Source organism: Orcinus orca, chromosome 16 (genome assembly GCF_937001465.1).
Source record: "Orcinus orca chromosome 16, mOrcOrc1.1, whole genome shotgun sequence".
Classification (NCBI taxonomy): Eukaryota; Metazoa; Chordata; class Mammalia; order Artiodactyla; family Delphinidae; genus Orcinus; species Orcinus orca.
In genome coordinates, this window is record NC_064574.1 from 53,776,559 (window position 1) to 53,800,767 (window position 24,209).

General features: G+C 47.8%; 1 protein-coding gene across 11 annotated transcripts in view; it reads left to right on the forward strand.

The window, feature by feature from the left end:
- Positions 1–3,396: 3,396 nt before the first annotated feature.
- RBFOX1 (RNA binding fox-1 homolog 1) overlaps positions 3,397–24,209 on the forward strand; it is a 2,185,863-nt gene continuing 2,165,050 nt past the window's right edge. For 2 of the 11 annotated variants that reach the window (XM_033428853.2, XM_033428844.2), the window contains exon 1: positions 3,570–3,682. Coding sequence is in view for 1 of the 11 variants with exons in the window: in XM_033428861.2 (XP_033284752.1) it covers positions 3,473–3,682 (210 nt within the window). In the remaining 10 variants the exon portion in view is untranslated. Of the gene's footprint in view, positions 3,683–24,209 lie in introns of all 11 variants that reach the window. The other 9 variants (XM_049699910.1, XM_033428849.2, XM_033428861.2 and 6 more) reach the window with 8 other exon arrangements.

Here is a 24,209-nt window from a genome sequence, read left to right on the forward strand (position 1 = left end):
ATATATGGGTCTTGTTCTTGTATCCATTCAGCCAGTCTATGTCTTTTGATTGGAGCATTTAATCCATTTACATTTAAGGTAGTTATTGGTATGTATGTTCCTATTCCCATTTTCTTAATTGTTTTCGGTTTGTTATTGTAGGTTTTTCCCTTCTCTTGTGTTTTCTGCCTAGAGAAGCTCCTTTAGCATTTGTTGTAAAGCTGGTTTGGTGGTGCTGAATTCTCTTAGCTTTTGCTTGTCTGTAAAGCTTTTAATTTCTCCGTCGAATCTGAATGAGATCCTTACTGGGTAGAGCAATCTTGGTTGTAGGTTTTTCCCTTTCATCACTTTAAATATGTCCTGCCACTCCCTTCTGGCTTGCAGAATTTCTGCTGAAAGATCCGCTGTTAACCTTATGGGGATTCCCTTGTATATTATTTGTTTTTTTTCCCTTGCTGCTTTTAATATTTTTTCTTTGTATTTAACTTTTGATAGTTTGATTAATATGTGTCTTGGTGTGTTTCTCCTTGGATTATCCTGTTGATTTATTTATGGGACTCTCTGCACTTCCTGGACTTGATTGACTATTTCCTTTCCCATATTAGGGAAGTTTTCAACTATAATCTCTTCAAATATTTTCTCAGTCCCTTTCTTTTTCTCTTCTTCTTCTGGGACCCCTATAATTCGAATGGTGATGTGTTTAATGTTGTCCCAGAGGTCTCTGAGACTGTCCTCAATTCTTTTCATTCTTTTTTCTTTATTCTGCTCTGCAGTAGTTATTTCCACTATTTTATCTTCCAGGTCACTTTTCCGTTCTTCTGCCTCAGTTTTTCTGCTATTGATTCCTTCTAGAGTATTTTTAATTTCATTTATTGTGTTGTTCATCATTGTTTATTTACTCTTTAGTTCTTCTAGGTGCTTGTTAAACATTTCTTGTATTTTCTCCATTCTATTTCCAAGATTTTGGATCATCTTTACTATCATTACTCTGAATTATTTTTCAGGTAGACTGTCTATTTCCTCTTCATTTGTTTGGTCTGGTGGGTTTTTACCTTGCTCCTTCATCTGCTATGTGTTTCTCTGTCTTCTCATTTTGCTTAACTTACGGTGTTTGGGGTCTCCTCCTAGGTTTCAGGTTCCTGTTTTTTTTTGGTGTCTGCCCCCAATGGATAAGGTTGGTTCAGTGGGTTGTGTAGGCTTCCTGGTGGAGGGGACTGGTGCCTGTGTTCTGGTGGATGAGGCTGGATCTTGTCTTTCTGGTGGGCAGATCCACGTCTGGTGGTGTGCTTTGGGGTCTCTGTGAATTTAGTATGATTTTAGGCAGCCTCTCTGCTAATGGGTGGGGTTGTGTTCTTGACTTGCTAGTTGTTTGGCATGGGGTGTCCACCACTGGAGCTTGCTGGTCATTGAGTGGAACTGGGTCTCAGCCTTGGATGGAGGTCTCTGGGAGAGCTCTCGCTAATTGATATTACATAGGGCCGGGAGGTCTCTGGTGGTCCAATGTCCTGAACTTGGCTCTCCCACCTCAGAGGCTCAGGCCTGACACCCAGCTGGAGCACCAAGACCCTGTCAGCCGTACGGCTCATCTGGTGGTGCCTGGCAACGTGCTCCCGGTGTTGAAAGTGGTGCCATCTGAGAAGTTGCTGACAGGTCTGCATGAGATGCCTGCCATTGTTTCCGCCAGGAGCCCCTGACCATCTGTTTTTATAATTCAAGTTAGAGTTTTTTTCACTTGACCTAGAACTCTTTTGCTTCTACAGATCAAGTAAGAATTGAATATGCTTGCCATCTATTTCATTTCTAGGAACACTGTGCTCAGCTGGCCACTGCTACAGTTCTGTGTGAGTCAGACTTCGCTGACTTCTGCTTTGACTCTGCCCGTGACCTTGGTGGTTGAGAGCCACCACTTGACCTCTGCCACCCTGGGATCCAGTGTCCCCCCCCCTCCCCCAGCTGCATTTAGGTTTCCCAATTCAGTGGCAGCAGTTCTCACCATAGGGTGCCTTGGGCACATTGCTTGCCTTCCTTACGCCGCTGTCTCCTCCTCTGTATAGTGGGGATAATAACAGGGTTTTATTTGTGCTGGAACAGAGGGAAGAGATGGAGAAGAGAGGAAGGGGCTGAAGCAAGAAGGGGAACATGTAGGATGCAGAGAACCTGGGCAGGATCAGATCCATTTACTCATCCAACAAATGTTTCTTGAGCACCTACTGTGTGCCACCCACCATGATAGCTTTTACACAAACAAGGCAGAGGCAGCGAGTGCCTGCTGGGGCTTAGTGGCAGAAAAAATTTATCGAGCAATTGCAGCATGGTCTCAGCTCTTGGTTGGGGAAGCTCAGGACATATTGGAGCCTGGCGCTCAATGAGGCTGCCCTGGACACTGGGTATAACCCTTAAATGTCCAGAATATACCTCCTGGCTCAACTCATTACACAGCCGAGGAGGGAGCCCCATCTAAGGGCATGTGCAGGGCACACTCAGAGTTATCAACCCATCACTCCAAAGTAGTTCTCAATGTCTCCTCCCTTTGTCCATTTGCACTGCTGCTGTGCTGAGTCCCTGCAGTGGTCCTCTATCTGGTCCTGCCCTGCATGCCTGGTCCCCGGCAACCTCTCCACCCACCACACCACTCTCCACTCACCTACCCTGCTGCAGCCACACAGGCTTCTTGCTGCCTCCCTCTCAGCCTCTGGGCTTTTGCGTGTGCTGTTCCCTCTGCCTGAACACACTTCACCTGGCTGAGAACTACTCATCTTGTACACCTCCATTCAGTGTTCACTTCCTCTGCCATTCTCCCAGCCCCAGACCTTCTGAGGCTCTTCTGTTTTAGGTTCCTGCATCCCCAGCACATTCCTCTGCAGCCCTTTGCCCCGTTGGCAATGTCAATCAATCATCACCTTCCCCCCCAGGCACTGGGCTCTACTGGGCAGAGACAATGCCTGCCATGGTCACCATTGTAACCCCCTCCCGCATTGCCATGCCTGGTTCATAGCAATGCTCAATAAACATCCTTGATAGCTAAGCACAGCTTCGAAAGATGGTGCCTTTGTATTAAGCACATCATTCTCCAGGCCGAATTCTCCTTGTGTTTTGAGCAGCTTCTGTTTTCCAGCCACATTCAAACCATTCAAGATGCAGAACAGTACTGAGGGACCAGGGTGTCCATCCTCGCAGGACGTTGGAGAAGTGGACGTCTGCTTGTCCCTACTCCCCTCCCTTCGTTGGTCAGGGAGACCGTCTGTGTGCGAGCTGCGGGCCAGGATTTGCCTGAGCGAGCCTCTTCCACGCGTGCCCGCGGTGCACGCGAGCAGCCAGCAGGTGGCGGCAGAGAGACAGGAGTGGTCAACAGAAGAGCCCAGCTCAGAGCCGAGCCGCGGGAACCCACCGAGCCCGCGCTCAGAAGCCAGATCTCCCACCGACAGGCCGCTGGCTTCGGAAGGCTGCTGGGTCCTTCCTCTCTCCCAAGTGCAGGCAGAGCCCCCCTGGAGCTATGGCCAGCCCTTCCGGCAGCCCCGAGGACACGGGCAAGCTCAGAGGCAGGGATGGCCGGCAGAGGCGGGAGGAGGAGGATGCCCCTCCGGAGGAGAAGAGGTTGAGGCTGGGGCTGGAAGGAGGAAGCGTAGCGAAGGAGGAAGGAGAAGACGCGCCACGACTGGGCAGGGAAGAGACCGGCATCCAGACAGGTGTTGAAGACAGAGGTGTAAGTGAGCGGGGGGCGCAGGAGGGACGGGGCTGGGGGGTGGGCAGGGATGCTCCCCGTCGGCGGTCAGGTCTAAGTTGATAATTGGGCAGCAACTCCTGTGGGTGGGCGGGCGCGGTATGACAGCTTGTGGGGACCTCCTGAGAAACTAGATGCTCCGTCGTTCGTGGCAACTCCCTTCTTGTTTATGTAGGATCGACTTGCTGATTCTCCAACGACGTCGTTGCTGGCTGGGGGACCCGTGGGCTCTGCGGTTGTCCAAAAAGGGAGGGGGAGCGCTGTGTCCTGGGGGCGTCCAGAAGGGAAAGGAGGCGGGGGTTTACTCTGACAAGCACACCCCATCCTGGGCAGAGCTGTTTTAGGCGTCTCTCTGGGACTTTGCTGGTTGCCTTCCATCTGGTAAGGGGCTTGGGTGGGAAGTACCGGGCACAGGCTCTGCAAACCCTCGCCTGTCAGCGTGTGTGCCAGCGGCAGCTCACCAAGCCCCTCACCTGCCCCTCGTCTTCCTGTCACTGCTCCCAGGCTGGCTGGGCAGGGAGAGTTGAGAGAGAAGGCAGGTGGCTTCCAACCCTGAAGTCACTCTTCTCTCCTCAACCCTCCAGAGAAGGACAGTGAAGCAAAGTTCTGTGCATCCCCTTGGGTGCCGCCTAGCTCTGGTCCCCGCTAGCCGAGGGTACGTGTGCGGGTGATTTGTAGCATATGTGCATGGATATGTGAGTCACCAGGTGTGTGTGGGATGGAGCTCCATGGGCAGCTTGACCTCCCCGGCCACTGCTTTCTGCTTCCTCTTCTGAATCTTCCAGTTGTGACCTGGCTGACCTTACATTTGGGGGTCACAAGTTTCTGGAGAACAGATGAGGACTGTCTGGACGGCTGTCCCCATGGTGAGGGCTGCCACCTTGAGAGTTTTAAATTGACAATGGGTTTGACCTTTTTGTTTCTTCCAAACGTTTTTATTCTTGACCATTTGCTTGGCTGAGCTCGTCTTAAAAATTTGATTTGTGACTAGTGAGCCCCACAAGGGAGAGGTCTCCTTGTTTCTCGTGAATCCACACAGGCGGCAGCAGCCTGTCTCCCGTTCAATAGGCTGCATCAAAGCCCGGCTGACTCCCAGGTGCTGCTTCACAGCCCTCACCTACCCGTGGCTGTGATTGTTCAGATCATGGGCCACCTGGACACCAGAACCAGGAGAATTTCTGAGATGCCAGGAGAAGGATAATATTTATGGAAGGTTTATTGGGACACATCGTGGAGAGAGTGGGATGGGATGTGTCGCAGTGTGGTGAGAGGAGAGATCCCAGGTCTGAGACACAATTATGCGGGCCGTGCAATGCTGTGAAACTTCCACTGTCAGAAGCCCTCCCCTCCTCCTGTCACCTCCCTCTTTTACGTGGAACTTTGCCAGAGACCAGGACACCAGAATGGAATGAAGTGACTAAGTGCAGTGGGATGCTTAGGAATGTGGGTTTGGAGCTGGTCTACTCGGGTGTGAATCCTGGTTGTGGCCTTCCTTAACTGGTGACTGGGGGCAAGTGACTTAACCTCTCTGAGCCTTAGTGTTCTCAGTGGTGCAAAGGACATGTCAATAGGCCCTGTTTCATGGGGTTATTGTTCCTGAGGTTAAGTGAAGGTTATCCATAGAAAGCACTTAGTATTGCACCTGGTGTGTAGTATGTGCTCAATGAATGTGATTTAGTGCTGAAATTCTCTCTGTGCACCTTGCTTGCAGCCATGTTTGGTTCTGGGGGTTCATTACAAGAGATAAGGACCTTAGGCAAGACTCTGCATGGTAAATGCCTTTTGGAGGTTAAAGGATTTATGTGCAGAGGATGACATTTTTAAAAGGCAGAAACCCCACTGAACTTTTTGGTTCATGAAGGGAAGTGTGGATACCATGGTTTGAAGGGTTATGTCATAACTGGACAGAAATCGTCCTTGTTTTCTGAAACTGAATACGATTCTCTCCTTTTGGGACACCTGGATCTTCTGGGAACAGTGGCTCCTCATGGAGCTGGTGTCTTGGTTTTCAAGTTTAAAGGCTGGCCAAAGCACAGGCTGCCCAGAATGCCCACCAGACAGATTCCTTTTTTTTTAGTTTCTATAGGAATATTCTCTTTAAAGAACCTAGAAGCAGTTTCAGGCTGGTGCCAGGAGCAGCAGCTATTTCTTTAAGGAGGAGAGCCATTTCTTCATTCACAGACCACGTTCAGATGCATCAAGAAAAACAGAATGCTTTTTCATGGGATTTTGTCTGTATAGACCATTAGCTTGGCCGAAATGTCAAAATCATCTTTGTTCTTTAATAGCAGATTATTTTTGGATGTAGATCATTTTGGGCTTTTCTGTGCAGAAGCTGCATGGGCAACACCTCCCTGTCCATGTTGTATCTAGATGTTTTTGAGGATAAAATACCCTTTCCCATTACTGTATCCAGTGCTCTGGATGGTTGAGGTTTACATGTGACTGGTTGTCCCTCCGAGTGGCTCCTGGGCTCGGCTCTTGTCTTTAAGAAGGGTGCTGCTTCCTCTTCTGGCTGCTAGGGGATGCTTTTAGGAGCTAAACTGGAGCTCCAGGATACCTCTCAGCACCCAAGTCCTGCTGGATGTGCGGTGGAAGGAGGGTGTGTGACTACTGAGGGCTGACCCTCCACCAGGGATCAGAAGTTTTACAGAGTCTTTTTGCCCGCTCCAGGACCAGTGATGCTGAGAGGGTATTGAAGAACTGGTCCTCCCAGAGCCTTTATTGATTCCTTTAGAGAGACCCCAGGGTGAATCTGACCCACAGCTCTTCCTGGAAGGAGAGAAAAGTCTTTCCTGTAGGTAATTGGTTATCAACCTCAGGTGTTTGTTCAGCTTTTCCCAAGATCAGGCAGCTTGGCATAGATTTCTGAGTTGTTGCTGAGCAGAGTTGAGCGTCCAAGGGTAATAACTCATCGGAATCCCCGAAATCCCCTGATAGACTGTCCATTCAAGAGTCCCTGGGGTTGAGACTAGAGCAGAAGTTTGTTGTCAGCATGGGGCTCCCTGTAGGGGTGAATCCAGACTGTAGGTCTTTCTCCTTCTTTCTGGTGATGGTCTGCACCTGGGTATCTCAACTTTGGCACTGTTGATATCTGGGACCAGATCATTCTCTGTTATGGGCAGCTGTCCTGTGTATCGTACGGATGCTTAGCACCATCTCTGGCCCCTACCCACTAGATACCCTACTCCCACTTGCGACAACCCAAAGGGTCCTCAGACGTTGCCTGTGGTAGCAGGAGAAGGCAACCGAAACCCCCTTGGCTTAGAGCCACGAGTCTACACTTGCAAAAAATATTTGGAGTGTGGGTGTTGAGTTTGGTTCCCTGCTGTACCACTTATGAGCTATGTGGCCTTGGGAAGTTTATACAACCTCCAGGGGCCTCAATTTCCTCATCTATAAAATGGAGATAATCTCAGTGACAGGTTATGTATGCATTCAACAAAACAACAAGATAATAAATAGAAAATGCTTGGAATAGCATTTAGACCCAGAAAAAGCACAAAACAAATGGTCATCTCTGTTTTTAATTATTTGGGTGACTCAGACTCCGTCCTCCATCCCCTTATCCATTGGTGACATGTAACGGGGGGTACCGTCCACCTAAACCTCAGATTGGATTCGGGTAGCACCTCAGCTTTCCACATGGAACTCATTGGCATCCCCCAATTTCCTCCTTGGTTCTGGGGGTGCAAGATTCCAGGGAGCATGGGTGTGGGTAGGCAGGCCAGATGGCAGGAGGGGTTCACTCCCACAGTGGAGAGGTCCAAAGCTGGCTGCCGAGACAGGGCGTTTGGACCAACATCTGGGTTTCAGGATTCCTGTTTGAGCACAGCTGGACTCCACAGGGTGGAAGCTCTCTCTGCTGAGATATAGATATTTCCCTGGTAACGATCTCTCAAGCTGACATGAAGACATGACCACCCACCGGAGTGCAGTGTGTCTGCCACAGCTCTTCTGTAATTTATGAGGCAAGCATCTGTGGAATGCTGTGCTGGAGAGGGAAATGGCAGGAGGTTTCCTCGTCCTCCAAGGGCCAAGAGTGGGGTGCAGGATGGTGGAGGGTCCTTGGAGGAGGAAGAAGGCATGGAGGGTATTCCTTTCAGCAGGAACAGAGAAGCACAGGCTGCATGCTGGACAGTTCAGACCCCTCAGCCCCTGGGGAGGTGGATGCCTTTGTGTCTGGAGTAGTTTTAGCTGTGTTGACCTTGGCTTTAATCATTTTAGAAATATTTAACCCCAGCGCTGGCAAACTGGAGCTTGATTTGGGCTTCTCAGCTGGAAAGAGTTGGACTGCAAGCCAGTGTCTTCCTAATTTAAAACATTTCAGCATGATGGTCATTGTCCCTTTGGGTCCTCTAGAACATGACTTGGAGCTCAGGGAACACGAGGGAGACCATTTTGGGGGCTGGGACAGGAGTCTTTGCCAAGGATGCTTGTGGCCTGGATGATGGTGGTGGTGGTGGTGGAGTTGGTGTACCTGAATTGAGGACCTTGAGTTGTGAACCTTATGAGATACATTTCAAAGGATTTAGGATCTATTGGGTATTGGGAATGAGCAAGATGCAGAGTCAAGTCGACCTCCAGAAAGGCAGGGAAGACCATAAATTTGATTATGGACTCTGGCTGACCTTGCTCTGAGATCCAGGTGGCAACATCTAATGGGTAAATGGGTCGGGGATGGAGATTCAGACTTGAGGGTCATCAGTGTTGATGGTAGTTGAGGCCAAGAGGACACCCGAGATTGACTGGGGAAAGAGAGGAGTGGCAAGAGAAGGGGCTTTACTATAAGCCTGGAAAGTCTTAATGATGAGAGGAGAAGAATCCATGAGAAAGGTCGGAGGACCAGCAGGAAGAGAATGTGTGGCTCCACAGACAGGAGAGGGAGAAAGACAGGAGTCATTTGTGTTGAAGAGAGCCCATTGGATTTAATATGTTCATTGGCTCTTGCTGGAATTTTAATAGAGGCCAACTGGGGGGTGGAGTACAAAGATTCACCCTAAGTCTGGACACTCTAGCACCCAACCATGGTGTGTGCAATGAAACAAAGGACACTCCATGGTCTTGACCCTCTTGTGAAACTATAGTTTGTGTGTGTGACTCCAAAGCCTCTGTCCTCTTAAAACACTCAGCTGTCACTTTTCCATGCTACCTTGGAAAAGGACCCAGCCTTGGTGGAGAGCCCTGACCTGGCTGTGTTCCTTGGCACAAGACGGTGTCATGGGGAGACCCTCACCTCTCTACACTGGGGGCCACTTGCCTTTTTCATTCCTTCTCCAAGTATTTGAGCAGCTTCTGTGGTGCCAGGTGCCAGGCTAGGTGCTGTTCTACAGGATGGATCACTTCCTGTTCTCCTGGAGACCCTACTCTAGTGGAGGAGACAGATTCTGGTCCATGGGCCTAAGCCACCCCTCACCTGTGTTTGTAAATAAAGTTTTATTGACACACACCCATTTACGTGCATATTGTCTGTGGCCACTTCCCTGCTACAATGGGAGAGTTGAATAGTTGGAGCAGAGACTGTATTGCCCACAAAGCTGAAAACATTTACACTGAGAATCTAAGGTGCAGGGTTTTGCACCCCCATGGTGTCCCATGGGGACATGAGTACAGCAGCCCTTGAAATGCACACAGTTCTGAGCTGGGTTTGCTACAACTACCCACCTTGTGGGACCCCAGAGGAGATGGAGTCAGCTCCCCTACTCTCAACTTTTTGGGTCTTTGGTGTCAGGGGAAGAACTGAGATTCTGAGTGGGCTTTCCTTATCACTGTGGCTGAGCACCAGGCTAGTGCTGTCTGACTTTTGGATGGGGGCAAGAAAGGAGGGAGGGAATGGTGACTTGGTGGCTCCCTCCTAAGCATCTCTCTAAGATTGGTCCCCAGTGAGTGTTCAGGGTCCCACTTTGCACAGCTGCCAAAATCTGGTGAGGTCAACCTTCTTGGCGCTGCGACTCTGGGGTACAGAGCCTCCAAATCACTAAGAAGAGAGAGAAAAGAACGGTGTTTTTTTTGCAAGCACAAGAACTTGGATTATTGAAATTAACATTTACCCCAAAGTTTTATAATGTCTGGGCATGCATATTTAAGCATCTGCCTCAAAATCTCTCGCTAATAAGCAGATGGTGCATTTAATTCCCCCCTTTTTTTTGTTCTCTGAGCAATACACATCTTCCTGCACTGCGTTCCTTGCAAGCAAACTGCACATGGAGGTGACAGTACTTCTGACCATCAGCACAGATCCCCCGAGAGGCCACTGAGAGCCCTGTATTTGTGGGGCTGCTGTGAGGAGGAGCTGGCCTTTTCCCTTATCAGCTCCAGCGGGAAGTTGTCAGGTTGCTCACAAGTCCACACAGGGCTCCTGCCTTTGCTTCTCCAGAGAGTCTCAGCTGCATCTGAACCCTAGACCTCACTGGCCAGAGGGCCAATGTCCCAGGCAGGGTGCAGTCTGAAGTGGGAGGGGGCCTGGGAAAAGCTGCAGGGGAGGAACTCCAAAGAGTGGGTAGAGGCAAAGAGGCAGAGAGAAGAGCTGGCATGCAGAAGCAAGGGCCTTGAAGGCACAAAGGAGAAAGGTGGATTTCCAAAAACAGAGAGAAGAGTAGACACTATTAGCGTGCTCCAAGTGTGGCTGGGTTTTGTGAATTTTGCCTGTTTCCTTCCCCCTGGCTCGTCTCACTGTGTTCCAGGGTGTCATAGAAACAGGCTCTCAGGGGGTCTGTGCAGCTCCCGGTTCCGAGGGTCTTTAGGGAACGAAGGGGCTGCCCAGTGGGTTCCCTTGGCTCTGTGGCCCCTCCTGCCTGGTCCCTCCACCCTTGACTGTGTGCGGACCTTCCTTGCCTTGCCTGTCAGACCTCCTTCTGGGAGAAACCTGGGCAGGGCTTGTGTCTTTGCTGTGGGGCTCTGTCTTGCATCTCTGTATAAGGAAGTCTTTGTGACTTGGAAACGTGTTGGCTTAAATTGGAAGGCGTGTGATGCCTGGGAGGGAAAATCTACTGCCCTTTTCATTTTTCGTTTTGATTCCGTGTTCTGTGTTGTCCTGATGGAGTGGTAAGCCCTGGCTTCTAGGAATCAGGCTGGATGAAAGCATCTACATGGTCTGAGTATAATTCCTTGGCTTTTGTTCTGCTTATTAGCAATACACATTATTATTTGCTCATTGTAAAGAATTTTAGCAGTACAAGTATATATAAAACAAAAAGCAAACAACTCTTTTATCTGCCTCTCTTCAACCTTGCTTCTCAGAGGTGACACCAGGAGGGGAGGGGTTGACATATACCCTTCCACACCTTTCTCTTTGTAGTCAAGCATATATAGTTGCACATAAATAGTTTAATCTTTTTAAAATAAAAATGGGATAATGCTCCATTTACTGTCTGGAAAAGCTTCCTCTTCACTCAATGATGTGTCTTTGGCATCATCTCATGGTGAAACCTGGGCTCCACCTTGCTCTTAAGGCAGGTATTCTGCTGTGTGGATGCACTGTAATTTATTTGGCCGACCCTAGATTGATGGGTCTTTGAATGGTTCCTGCTTCCTCCCTGTTACAGATGGCATTGTGATGAATATCCTGGCACACATGGCTTGGGGTTCTGTGCCTGTGCTTCTCTAGGAAGTTTCTAGGGCCAGGATATCCAGGGGCAGAGGGGGATCTGTGCTGAATTTGCATCCTGGTTAAATATCTCCCTGCCTCCCCAGCCCCACAAGACTCACATGTACCATCCTCTATAGGGGTCATCCTCTGAAGCCTGAAGGGCACTGGTCAGATGACATTGCCCTCCTCACTTCCACTGGGGTCAGTCTACACCCTGCTGCCCCTGGGGGCCCAGCTATCTTACCAGCTCCTCCTAGCAGGACCCGGCTTCTAACTGTGGCAGGTGACCTTACCCGAGGGAAAGTTCACTTTCCCAAACATTCTTGGTTATGTTACTGTAAGTTCCAAGGTTGGCATGTGCCTCCTCCAGACCTTGCTGCTTCCCACCTGTGTGCCCTTGAGCAAGCCATTTCAGCTGTCTGATCTCAGTTTCCTCAAATGTAAAATGGAGATAATACAACAGTGACGGCTGCCTCCTTGGCTGTTGGGAGGATTCAAGGAAATGACCACCAATTCTGCGATGTTTGGCTTGTTGTGCATGTTCAGCCAGTGCTGGGCAGGTCATTGCTGAGTTTTCGGCATGCTGGTCTGTGGCTTTATCAGGGGTATGTTTTTTGTGTCGAGCCCAATGCCAGGCCCTTAGTAGCTGCTCAGTAAATGCTTAGTGAGTGATTGGCAGGGACGGAGATTGGGGCGGAGGCAGCGAGAGCAGACGAAAGGCAACGGGCTCATCAGTGAGCCGCCAGCTAGTGGGCTCCAAGGTGAACCTCCGTCCTCAGAGCGCCTTGCCCCTTGCTATACTTGCCAAGCACACAGGGCTCTGCTGTGTCTTCCAGGCCAGAGCCCAGGCAGGTGCTGGTCAGTGTCCTGGTGCATCAGGGCACCTCCAGCCCCAGCTTGGTCCTGGATGCCAAGTGGCCCCAAGGTGGCTGGGACTCTGCTGTTTCTGAGCCCAGACACAGAAGACAGGGAAGTGGGGGGAGGCAGCACCCACAATTTGGCCCTTTCTTCCCCTTTGCTTTGAACCCTGCGAGGCACGTGGGCTTGTATGTGTGCATGTACGTGTGTGTGCCTGTATGTTGGTGTTTTTGTGCGTGTGTGACCTTCTCTGTGAGTTTCCAAGTCTTGGGTTGTTTGTGCAGGACTAGGGTTGCCAGATTACATGCAGGAGGTCTAGTTAAACTTGACTTTCAATTTAACATTTTTTTTAAAATAAGTGTATCCCAAAGCAATATTTGGGACATACTTACACTAAAAAATAATTTGTTGTTTATATGAAATTCAAGTTCGAACAGCATCCTGTCTTTTTACTTGCTACGTCTGGCAATCCTGTGGGGGGTTGTGGGTATGTGTTGGTGTATCTTCACATGAGGGACTGTCTGTAGGCACCAGGATAGGGGTGGAATGGGAAGACCGTCCAGGGCCGCTTAGTGGCCCAAAGTCTGTGGGGTTGGATGCTCTGGTTCCTGGGCCTGGGCAGTGCTCCCCAGCACCCACCTCCCCCTGCCACCTCCATTGGTTTCTCTCCCATCCCTCTCTAAACACAGGGCAAAAGCTGCCCCATCCACCCTTGTTTGGAACACAGCCGCCCATCCAGATGAGATGCAGTGTGCCAGATGGCTGCAAAGCTCTCCCCAGCTCCCTCTGCAAGGGGCCTGCAGATGAAACGGAAGCCCTCGTCTGCACGGCTCCCCCTTCCAGAAAAGCCGGGACGACAGACACTCCTCCTTCCTGGCGATTAAACTGCCCCGTGTTTTGCCAAACAAATAAAGCCCTTCATTTCTACCATAAACTTGTTCACACGCGTGGGCTGATTGATCCACCAGTGTGCCTGATTCATCAGGTCTCTCGCTGGTTGGGACGAGAGGCTCTTCTCTCAGGCCCCAGTGAAGAGCTGCCTAATTTCCATCTGAAAGACTCCGTAGAAACCAACCACAGCATTGGAAGAAAGCTGCCTCTTCCCCCTTGGCAGGTTCCTCGTTTTTCTTGATATTTGACTGTGATTGAGGGGGCATTTCCATCCGGCTGGCTGGGGGCTGTCAAGGAGGACATTGGACTTGGCCTCTGAGTCCACTGCAGCCCTTCATGGGAAAAGCCAGGAAGGAACCTTGTCCTGTGTTACTGTTAAGTCTTTTACTGAACTCGTTATAGACAAGGTCTCTTTCCTTGCAGCTCCTCTGTGAGGCAGGTGCTGTGATCATCTGCATGCTCACTTGCTCTCTCTAGTGTCTTTCAAACTCCTGTACACATGCTATGCTCTTTTCTGCCACAGGGACTTTGCACATCCTGCTGTTTCTGCCTGGAGAGCACTTTCCCTCCCCCCTTCACCTGGTAAACATCTCATCTGCCAGCTGAGTCACCACTGCCTCAGGGCAGCCTGGCCACACTGTCACAGCAACTCCTGTTACCTGTTCTTATAGCACCAGCTGTCTCTCTGTTTAGATTTGGCCCAACTAGAGATAACTGTTTCTTTGGGCATGACTCTGTGATGAATATCTGCCTCCTTCTACACTATGATCACCATGAGGGTAGGGGCCATGCTTGTTCTTGATTCCCACTGTGTTTCTGGTGTTTAGCATACGTTCAGGTAGAATTTGATTAATGAATGAGGCATACCCATTTTACAGATGAGGAAACTGAGGCTCAGGAAAGTTACACAATTTGCCTGGTGTTATGCAGTCACTCAGAGGTGGGGCTGGATTTGAACCCACCTGGTTGGTCTCTGGATGCATGCTATTAACCACTTAACTGTGGTAGCTCTCCAACTGCAGAAGTGAGAGAGATTATGCAGGACATGTGTTGCCAGAATCCTAGGGGTCCTCTAGAAGGTGATGTAGGAACATATCTGCCTATGGACCTTTTTACTGTTGCATACAATGCCCCATTAGGCATTGCACAGAATGCCCCATCTTTCTGTCTTACCCTTAGCAAAGGCCTTTGTAATATTTGAAGAGCAGTTGTTGGTGTGGGAGGATGGACCCTATATCATATTTAGATCTCGTGGTCTGCCTGGCTCCCTGATCTTCTTTAGCTTTAGTTATGCAAAATCCACACTGTCTCTTTTGGTAGATGTTCAGTTTCTTTTCCCTCTTCAAGTTTGCTTAAAACTTGATTCCACAACTGAGGCCTGCTCCCTATCCCCATCCCTTACCCAGGTTGACTTGGATTTTGTCAACAACTACTCCAGCCTTTGGTGAAGGCCAGATTGAAGGAAAGCTTTAAAAAAGAGGATGTGTGAAGAAAGTGAAGCTACCTGATGGGTGGGCAGTCACTAGGGTCAATCCAAAGGCTGGAAGAAGGGCTGACTTGGAGGACTGGAGGAGTCTCAGGGCTGAGGGTCAGGTCCAGGTTGACTAAAGGGGCTGAGTCTGCCGGGGTGAACTTTGAGTATTTAATAAACCCCTCCTTCTCATGGGTGGGGAATAATTGATGAGACTGTTAAATTTGATGGGGATTAAAGATCCTTTGGTGGAATTTACCTAGAATGCCAGCAGTGTGACACCACCAAGGCATTGATTATTGATTGCCCAGCTGTCATCAGTTCATCAGCCTTCAGTTCTAGCCGTAATTTGCATTAATTATCAAGGCAAGTTTTTACTTTCCTAGTCAATAAAGGCGGTGTTCAGAGAGCAGTGACCGAGGCTGGGCACTACCCAAAATGATGTGTATTTCCTGGGCAAGCTTCTTGCCTGCTCAGCCACAGGTGGAAATACATCCTAAATAACGCATTTGCTTCTTTAGAGGGCTCTGAATAAATGGCAAACAGCTCAAGTCCACTCCTCTACCCATCCATCTACCCACTCACCCATCCATCCATCCACCCATCCACCCAACACTCCCCACCCTCCCTCCATCCATTCATCCACCCAATGCTCCCAACTCTTCCTCCATCCATCTATCCGTCCATCATCCACCCAACCCTCCGTCCCTCCCTCCCTCCCTCCATTCCTCCATCCTTCCATCTGCTTGTACCTGTGTTCATTTATTCAGTAAAGACTCATTAACCACCTAGTAGATTCTGGGAAGGCACCTACTCTAGTGGTTGAGAACACAGGCTAGTAACCAGGGCCTGGTGGAGTTGGGTGCCCACTGGCAGAGTTGAGTGATCCAGCCTTTTTGTCCCTTCTGCCAAAAGTCCACAAGATCTGGGAGTGGCTCTTTTGGGAGGGGGCTGGTAATGACGGTTGGCCTTTACCCTTCATCACACTCCCTGTGTGGCATCTGAAAAGCCTGTGCCTCAGTCTCCTGTCTGGGGAGTGGGGTTAGGAGTACCAAGCCTGCTTCCCTCCCAGGACTGTTAGGAGGATAAATGAGATGATAAGTGAGGGCCCTTTGAAAATGAAAACATTCTATTTGAATGTAAAGTGTTCTGTGACTGATATTTTCTATCCTGTGAAATCATTGTTGACCCTGAAAATATCTATTCAAAAACTGAACGGAGTAGGGACTTCCCTGGTGTCACAGTGGTCCAATGCAGGGGACACGGGTTTGGGCCCTGGTCTGGGAAGATCCCACATGTCACAGAGCAACTAAGCCCATGTGCCACAACTACTGAGCCCGTGTGCCACAACTACTGAAGTCCACGCGCCTAGAGCCTGTGCTCCGCAACAAGAGAAGCCACTGCAATGAGAAGCCAGCGCACCGCAACAAAGAGTAGCCCCCGCTCGCCACAACTAGAGAAAGCCCGTGCTCAGCAACGAAGACCCAACACAGCCAAAGATAAATAAATAAATAAACAAATTAAAAAACCTGAATGGAGTTAACCCTTCCTCCCTATCTACACTGGGGGAGGGAATCTGTCAAAGATTGTTGTTGCTATTTTACACACGGGGAAAACTAAGGAAGGTACAGAAATGGGACCAAGACCCCGGACTCCTGACTCTGTCTGTGTAGGGTCTTAAATGGGTGAACTGCTTCGTATTCTTTCTACAGGGTTGCTCTGTAAGAAATATCCCTCATCTAATATTCAAAGGGGGACATGAGACAGTTTCTAAAAACAAAAGTGGCTGGTGGGTGGGTTCAATTATCTCTACAACTGGGATGGCTCTGGGGATGAAGCAAGAGGAAACATCTTTGGAGTCAGAGGGATTTGGGTTTGAACCCCAGATTTTGACAGTTACAAGCTGGGAGAACTTGGGCAGGTTATTCAACATCTCGGAGCCCCAGTGACCTTGGAAAATAGTATGCATTGTATTAAAACTTGTAGGAAGACTCCCACCTGGCCCCTGTAGGCGGAGGGGTGACCAGCAGGGCAGGGTTTGAGTCTCACAGGTGCTCTGACCGACAACACCCAGTCATTCCTACAAATGCTTCCCTGGCAGAGTTTTCTATGTATCAGGGATCATGCAGATGGGATGTTAACACAGTAGTCAGCACAGAAATCAACACTTGTGGGTTTATTTTAGCGCCTTTTTTGTTGTTCTCCATATTTCCATATTTCCCCAACCCTTAGGAGCATCAGAATCACATGGGAGAGCGTGTTTATTAAATATACGAATTCCTGGGGCTCATGCCCAGAGATTCTGATGCTTAGGGGCTCACCCTGGGTGTATGGTTACAAAAGCTCCCAGGTGAGTCTCCTGTAGCAGGGTTGGCTCTGCCTCGGGGACCCAGTTTGGGAACCAGTCCTTGGTGCTACTTTGTTTAAATGTCAGGGTGAGCTTTTCTACTCCATCTTGTATTATCCTCATTTGTATTCAAGCCTGTATCTTCCTCCTGGACTGTAAGCTCCTTGATGTCAGGATTATCTGTCATATTTGCATCAGTGAACCAAGGTTTCCACAGGTGCTCCGTGGAACAGCAGTGCTTGCTGAATGGGGTCAGGCTCTAGGGAGGCGTGTGTGTATGTGTATGTGTGTGTGAGTGTGTGTGTGTGATGTGAATCTTTGTTAAAAGAACCTTTTTGTTTTTCATCTGCATTTGCTGTGAGTCAGTGTGATTTACTCTAATGGCAGCCAGTGCAGCTTAAGCAAGGCTTTGCCCTGAAATGGAGCAAGGTTATAGGTGGGCAGAGCAGCCAAAAGCAATTCCTTGGAAAAGCTTCAGTGTCGTCCTCACTAATTGAACTCAAATTTTCACTTCCGTTTAATACCACCATGAGGGCCATGTTGATTCTCCTGTGGAGTGGGTACTATCAAATTGCCTGTGCAGGTGTATGTGAGTAACTGGGATTCGGTTTGGGGATGGATGCACTTCATCTGTGAACAAAAACAATGGGATAGGTGTCATCATTGGTTACCAGCATGTGTGAGATGGGACTTGGCATCCAAAGGAGGAGCCTCCTTTACATCGTCAACCTTGATCAAACTGTTTCTGAATTCCTCACACACACAGTCAATACCATGATTGGTACTGATTGGATAATACTTCAGTTTCTTCCTATGCTGGGTAGGAAAATAAACTGTAGAAACAACTTCTCGAGCGTCCTTTCTTTTGTATCAGGGCTTCTCAGAATGCTGGCCCTAGAAGACCTGTGAGGGAATATCTGAGGTGGTTTCTAGACCTACAGTTTCCAAGGTCCCACCTTTTTGAATCAGAATCTCTGATGCTGGGACCACAAAATGAACTGATAACTCAGGAAGTTTGTAATCAAGTAGGGAGATCAGAAGTGTATATGAATAAGTGTAATACAGAGTAGATTAAAAAAAAATACCTTGATTTTTAAATTTTTTATTATTAAAAAAATTTTTTGGACATGCTACGTGGCGTGCGGGATCTTAGTTCCCTGACCAGGGATCGAACCCATGCCCACTGCAGTGGAAGCACGGAGTCTTAACCACTGGGCCACCAGGGAATTCCCTACCTTCGTTATTTTTAACGAAATAGGTGTTTAAAAAATTCAAGGAATACAGAATAGTATAAGAGAGAAAGAAAAATCACCTCAAATCTTACCACCCCAAGAAATAAACCTCCTTACTATAAAGTGAAAACCATCCCAGACTCAGTCTGTATACAGATGGAAGGGTGGCTAGAGAGATGGACAGACACTTCTGATCAGACAAAATGGGATTTTTAAAAAGAAAAAGTACTACATTTACTGTTGCATAAATGTAATTGAAGAAAAAGAAACTGAAGTGAAACTGAGGTACCTGGAGATGAGTGTAGGGTCCAGGCTGATGAGGAAGGCAAAGCAAGAAGGGTGGTGAGGTTGTGAAGAGCAGATTTAGAAGGGAGGAGGGGGTGAGGGAGGTGGGAGACAAGCAAACATAGCTAGAGTGGGAATTTTAGATCTTGAGACCAGATGGCTTTACAGTGATGATGAAGATCAAAGCGGGGGCATTAGAATGAAGCTATAAAGCCCCTGTTTGAGGCTGGGATGCATAGATGCTCCCTGTGAATGTCTGCTCATTGATGGTGAGAAATGTGAGCATCCTGGCCCTACCAGATCTTTCCTAGGGACTCTGTGCTCTATTCTTGGGGTGTTTTTATCACCTGGCTCAGAGCAGTGGTCCCCAAAATGGTGTTCCTTGTACTATGACCATTCTATGTAAAATGTTCATGGGTCAAGGATGAAATGAAAAACAACTGGGAAAATGTTGTGGGAATGTGCACATTGGTGAAAAATTGCTCTTTATCCTTTCTGGGGGATTGTTCTTTATTTTGAAGTGATGTCTGTTCTGTTCAATTTTATTTGGCACTTTTGGGTTTTTTTTCTTTTCTGAAATGCTATGGGGTAGAAATGTCTAATACTTACTCATATCCAGTTCTTGTCTCCTTCTCAGTAGTGGGAGGATGACACCCCCTTCCTCCATTTCTCTCGATGGGGCGGGGGGAGGGATGTGACTAGTATTGGCCAATGGGCTGGGGCAGAAGTGCGATGTGTCGGCTCTAGGCTGGAGCATTTAACACCTAGTGCATGGTCTTCTGGCTCTGTCTTCATTCTGCTGCCCTGATGGGTGATGAAACCTCTGTTAAGTTCAACGTGGAAACAGAATCCCTTCCACCCTGCTCCTTGACATGGAATGCACATGAAGCGTGAGTGAGAAAAGGAACTCCTAAATGTCCTAAGGCACTGACACTTGGGGGTGGTTTGTTATTGCAGCAAAACCTAATCCAGGTTGATTGATTATGGTAGTATTTTTTTTTGGGAGGGGGTGAAATTGGTAGCTTAAAAATATCCTTTCTTAACCTCACCAACCCTCCAAAAAAAGGGGAACATTATGTGGGTTCCCAAAATTAAAAAAATATTTTTTGGCTTATGAAGTAGAACAATCTGGGAGTCAAGCGTAGAGAAGCACAGTGTGGAGTATCTACAAGCCCAGGTTATTTCCCTTAGCCAAGTTGTGGAGAATTTCTGTCTTTCCTATTCCACATTCCAGGGACTCTCTTTCTTTTAATATTAACATATTTGTGTTATTATATTTTTGGCTGCATTGGGTCTTCGTTGCTGTGCGTGGGCTTTCTCTAGTTGTGGTGAGCGGGGGCTACTCTTTGTTGTGGTGCGTGGGCTTCTCATTGTGGTGGCTTCTCTTGTTGCAGAACACGGGCTCTGGGTGCGCGGGCTTCAGTAGTTGTGGCACGCGAGCTCAGTAGTTGTGGCTCGCAGGCTCTAGAGCGCAGGCTCAGTAATTGTGGCACGCGGGTTTAGTTGCTCTGCCGCATGTGGGATCCTCCTGGACCAGCGCTTGAACCTGTGTGCCTCTGCATTGGCAGGAGGATTCTTAACCACTGCGCTACCAGGGAAGTCCCTCCAGGGACTCTTGAAGAGACTTTGGTAAAATGTTACAGCTTAAATGGTGCTGGGAGCTGCGGACCACCCTGACTCAGTTCTAGGGGTAGAATCCCTTCCTGCTTCGGAAGGAGCTTCGTGCCCTTGTGATAGTTCAACCCTTTAGAGGGATTCTGTACTAATTACATTAAAACATGGCCATGGCTTCTGCTTCGTTGTCCCCCAAATTAAACACCTCAGTCACACAAACACACCCTGTCAGATTTAGTGCAACTGATTCCCAACTGTCACTAAGGACAAAATTAGATTATATTTTTTCCAGTTCAACTGAAAGAAAATTGACAATAAAATGCTGATCAATATGTGCAGCTCAGGAAGTACAGCCTGCTTTGAGATGCAGAAGAAGTGTTTGTTTTAAACATCTATACTCTTGAGTAAAGAAAAAAAAATCCATTCCTCTTTTCTAGAGGGGGAAGACTGAGAGCTGGGCTTAGCAACAGCTTGACTGTTGGAGTCTGAATTAAGCCAATAAAATAGATGTTCCCCTGGATAGAAGGGTGCATTTCTGCTTTTCTGGGGACCATGCTTTTATGGTGAAGTTTGCTCTCTGTCTTTGGTGGTGTGTGTGTCTCCGGGTGTGTGTGTCTGTGGGTGGACGTCTGCATGCAAATGACAGTGTGTACCTGTGTGGGTGTGTGCAAAATTCCCATGTGAACCTCAGCTTTGTGTGAATCTTAGGGCCTTGAGTCCAGTGGATGCCATTTTAAGAAAAATCACTCAAAAACGAGTCAGAAAGAATTGAAATCAAATCCCAGTTTTAAAAGCCCAGGTTTGTAGGCAGCTCTGGATTTTCTTTGTTTGGGATTCTACCTGCCTCCACATGACATTTTTGCTTCTTTTTTAAATGATCAGAATCAAAGGGTTAAAACTGATCATGAGCACAAAAGAGTAGATAGTGTATGATTCTCTTTACATGAAGGTTTCTCAACTGAGAGAGAGACTATTGACATTTCAGGTTGGATATTTCCCTGTTGGGGGCTGCCCTGTGCAGGAGTTCTGTAACAAGGGGCACGCATGAGGTTCGAGTTGAGATGGAGAATCACGGTGAGACTGAGGAATTTGGCCATAGTGTCTTGAAGATACCCACAGTTTCTGGAGTCCTGACTGCACTTCTGTGGAATCAGGACTGGGTGGAATTCCCAGTTGCCACCTGTCTCCTATTCATTCAACGAACATGCAGGGAACCACTATGTGCCTAGAACTTGCCAGGAGAGGAGAAGAAAAAGATGATTGAGACATGGATCCATCAGAGGTCACTCTACCCTAACACAAATCAGATAAGAACACAGGGTCTTGTGGGGTAAGTGCCTTGATAGACCTCATCCTGCAGGCTATGTGAGAATGAAGGACTTTAAAAAAAATTACACATGAAAATGTATTGCACTTCATATATACAAATGTGATTTGTGTTAATTCTGTAGTATAATTATGCCCATATTCTTAGCATTATTTTTAAAATTATTTTTATTTTATTTTTTTTGCGGTACGCGGGCCTCTCACTGTTGTGGCCTCTCCCGTTGCGGAGCACAGGCTCTGGACGCGCAGGCTCAGCGGCCACGGCTCACAGGCCCAGCCGCTCCGCGGCATGTGGGATCTTCCCAGACTGAGGCATGAACCCGTGTTCCCTGCATCGGCAGGCGGACTCTCAATGACTGCGCCACCAGGGAAGCCCTAGCATTATTTTTTGAAAGAGATTTGTTTCTTAGCAAATCATCTCTAGACTATGCTGAACTGGAAATTTACTTAGAAGCAATAAAAAACACAGGAATGCCAGGACTTATGCAGGAGATTCTAAAGTCAGTGGGCAAAGCAAAAAATTCAATACAGTTCACGTTACTCTTGAAAATCCCCTCCATCTTTCATAAAGTACAGAGGTCAGACTGACCACGGCTCACCAGCTTCCACCCAGCACGTCTTCCTCCAGGTTGGAACAGACAGTGGTTTCTTTGGTGGGCAGCTGATGAAGTCATTGAGGGGTCACCTTTTATGAATATTTGTGTTTTCAACCCCAAAATCATTCATCAAAGTGAGATGTTCTCACTAAGGAAAGCAAGCACAAGCTCCTGCATGAAGGCTTTGCTCACAACTCTTACTTCTCTCTCTTTTACCCCTCTTTGTTCTTGCCAAGTACTGATGGTTCATTTCCCACAGATTAAAAGAGCCCAAGTGGATCTATACCTATGAGTGGAATTGCTGGGTCATGTGGTAACTCTATATTTAATTGTTTGAAGGGCTGCCAGACTGTTTTCCAAAGTGGCTGCACCATTTGACATTCCCACCAGCAGTGTGTGAGTGTTCCAATTTCTCCACATCCTCACCAACCCTTGTTACTGGCAGTCTTTTTGATTCTAGCCATCCTATGGGTGTGAAGTGGGATCTCATTGTGGTTTTCATTTGTATTTCTCCAAAGGCTAAGGATGCTGAGTGTCTTTTCATGTACCTATTGGCCATTTGTATATCTTACTTGGAGATAGGTCTATTCAGAAATGAAATCATAGGTTCACACAAAAACTTATACATGAATATTTACAGTAGCATCATTCATAATAGCCGAAAGGTGGAAATAGCCCAAATGCCCTTTAACAGATGAATAGATAAACAGAATGTGGCATAGCCACACAATGGGATATTATTTGTCCATAAAAGGAGTGAACTTCTGATACTTGCTATAATATTGATGAATCATGGAAACATTATGCTGAGTGAAAGAAGCTAGACACAAAAGGTCACATGTTATATGATTATATGATTCCATTAATATGAAAGGGCAAAATAGGGAAATCTACAGAGACAGAAAGTAGATTAGTGGTTGTCTAGGCCTGGGGTGTGGGGCTGGGGGTGGCGGGTGAGAGCTAAAGGATATGGGACTGCTTTTTGAGGTGGTGAGATGTTCTCAAATTGACTGTGGTGACTGTTGTATGTATCTGTGAATATATGTAAAATGATTGAAATGAAAAAAGTGTAAAAGAAATGTAAAAAACCAAAAGAAGGCAAGTTGCAATTCTATTGATCACTTGATGGGCTTAAAAATACAGATTCCTGGGCTCTACCTCCAGTGATTCTGACTCAGTCGATCTTGGGTAGGGCTTGGGTATTCCTGAGGGATTCTGCCATTCAGCCTGATTTGGGGCCTACTGTGTCCATGGGGAACCCTCTGTCCTCTGAGATCTAGAGGTCACGGTGATGGTGGCTCATATTTATGGAGAGCTTGCCATGTTCTAGGTACTGTGCTGATCACCTTCATCTCCTCTTAATCACACAATAACTTCCTTATAAGGTAGATAATATATCCTTTGCTTTAGAGATAAGAAATTGAGGTTTTAGAAACACTTGAGTAACTTGTTCATAGCCTCAGTAGGAAGTGGTGGAGCTGGAAGATGTACTGGGAGCATCTACTCAGGAACCAGTGCTTTCAAGGCCACAAATTCTGTGATCCATGGACGCCTGAAGCCCTACCTGAGATTTCTGCTGAGGCTGGGGTGGGGCTCAATATCTTACAACCTTCCCAAGGTCCTGGGCATCTGAGTCCAAGTCTGCTATCTTTATCTCCCAGTCTGCTTTGATTTCCAAAGCATAAACCATTTGCACCAAACATGAATGGATTTTGTTGACTTGTTGAGATTTGGGGCCAAGGACAGGGTCACATTGCTCCCTGCTTGGTCTTGGCCGACTCACTGACTTCTCTCACTTTGCTTCACTCCTGTATTTTTCCACATACCTCCTCCATCCTGGATTGCTCTGAGAACTCTGAGTTCTTGTCTCTTTACTTTACAGAGCACCTTCACTATTCCCTGCAAAAATCCCCAAAGTATGTAGTTGAGCCATGTCAGCGTTCGACCTGCAGAAAATTCCACAGACAGGATCTGCCCTCTGGACAGTGGTTATACTTACAGATTGATGAGATGTTATTTTGTTTTTCTCTCTAAAATATACTGCTTGGCTATCAAACCTTTGGCGCCTGGCTGCAGTCCTCAGCTGGAGGCAAGTGGGGTGAATACTGCTTCTTTGCAACCTGAGGAGGAATGCTGCCACTTAAAGAAGGAGAAACTGGCTCTTTTTGAGAGGCGGAGGGAGGCTTCCGGAGCTGCTGCCAGTTTGTTTGGAGGCAAAATGGTTGTTGTATTAAAATTGCCCAAACTTGGGCTGGTGCCCTGTGTGTTCAGAACTCAAAGCCATGATTACTTGAAATTTTT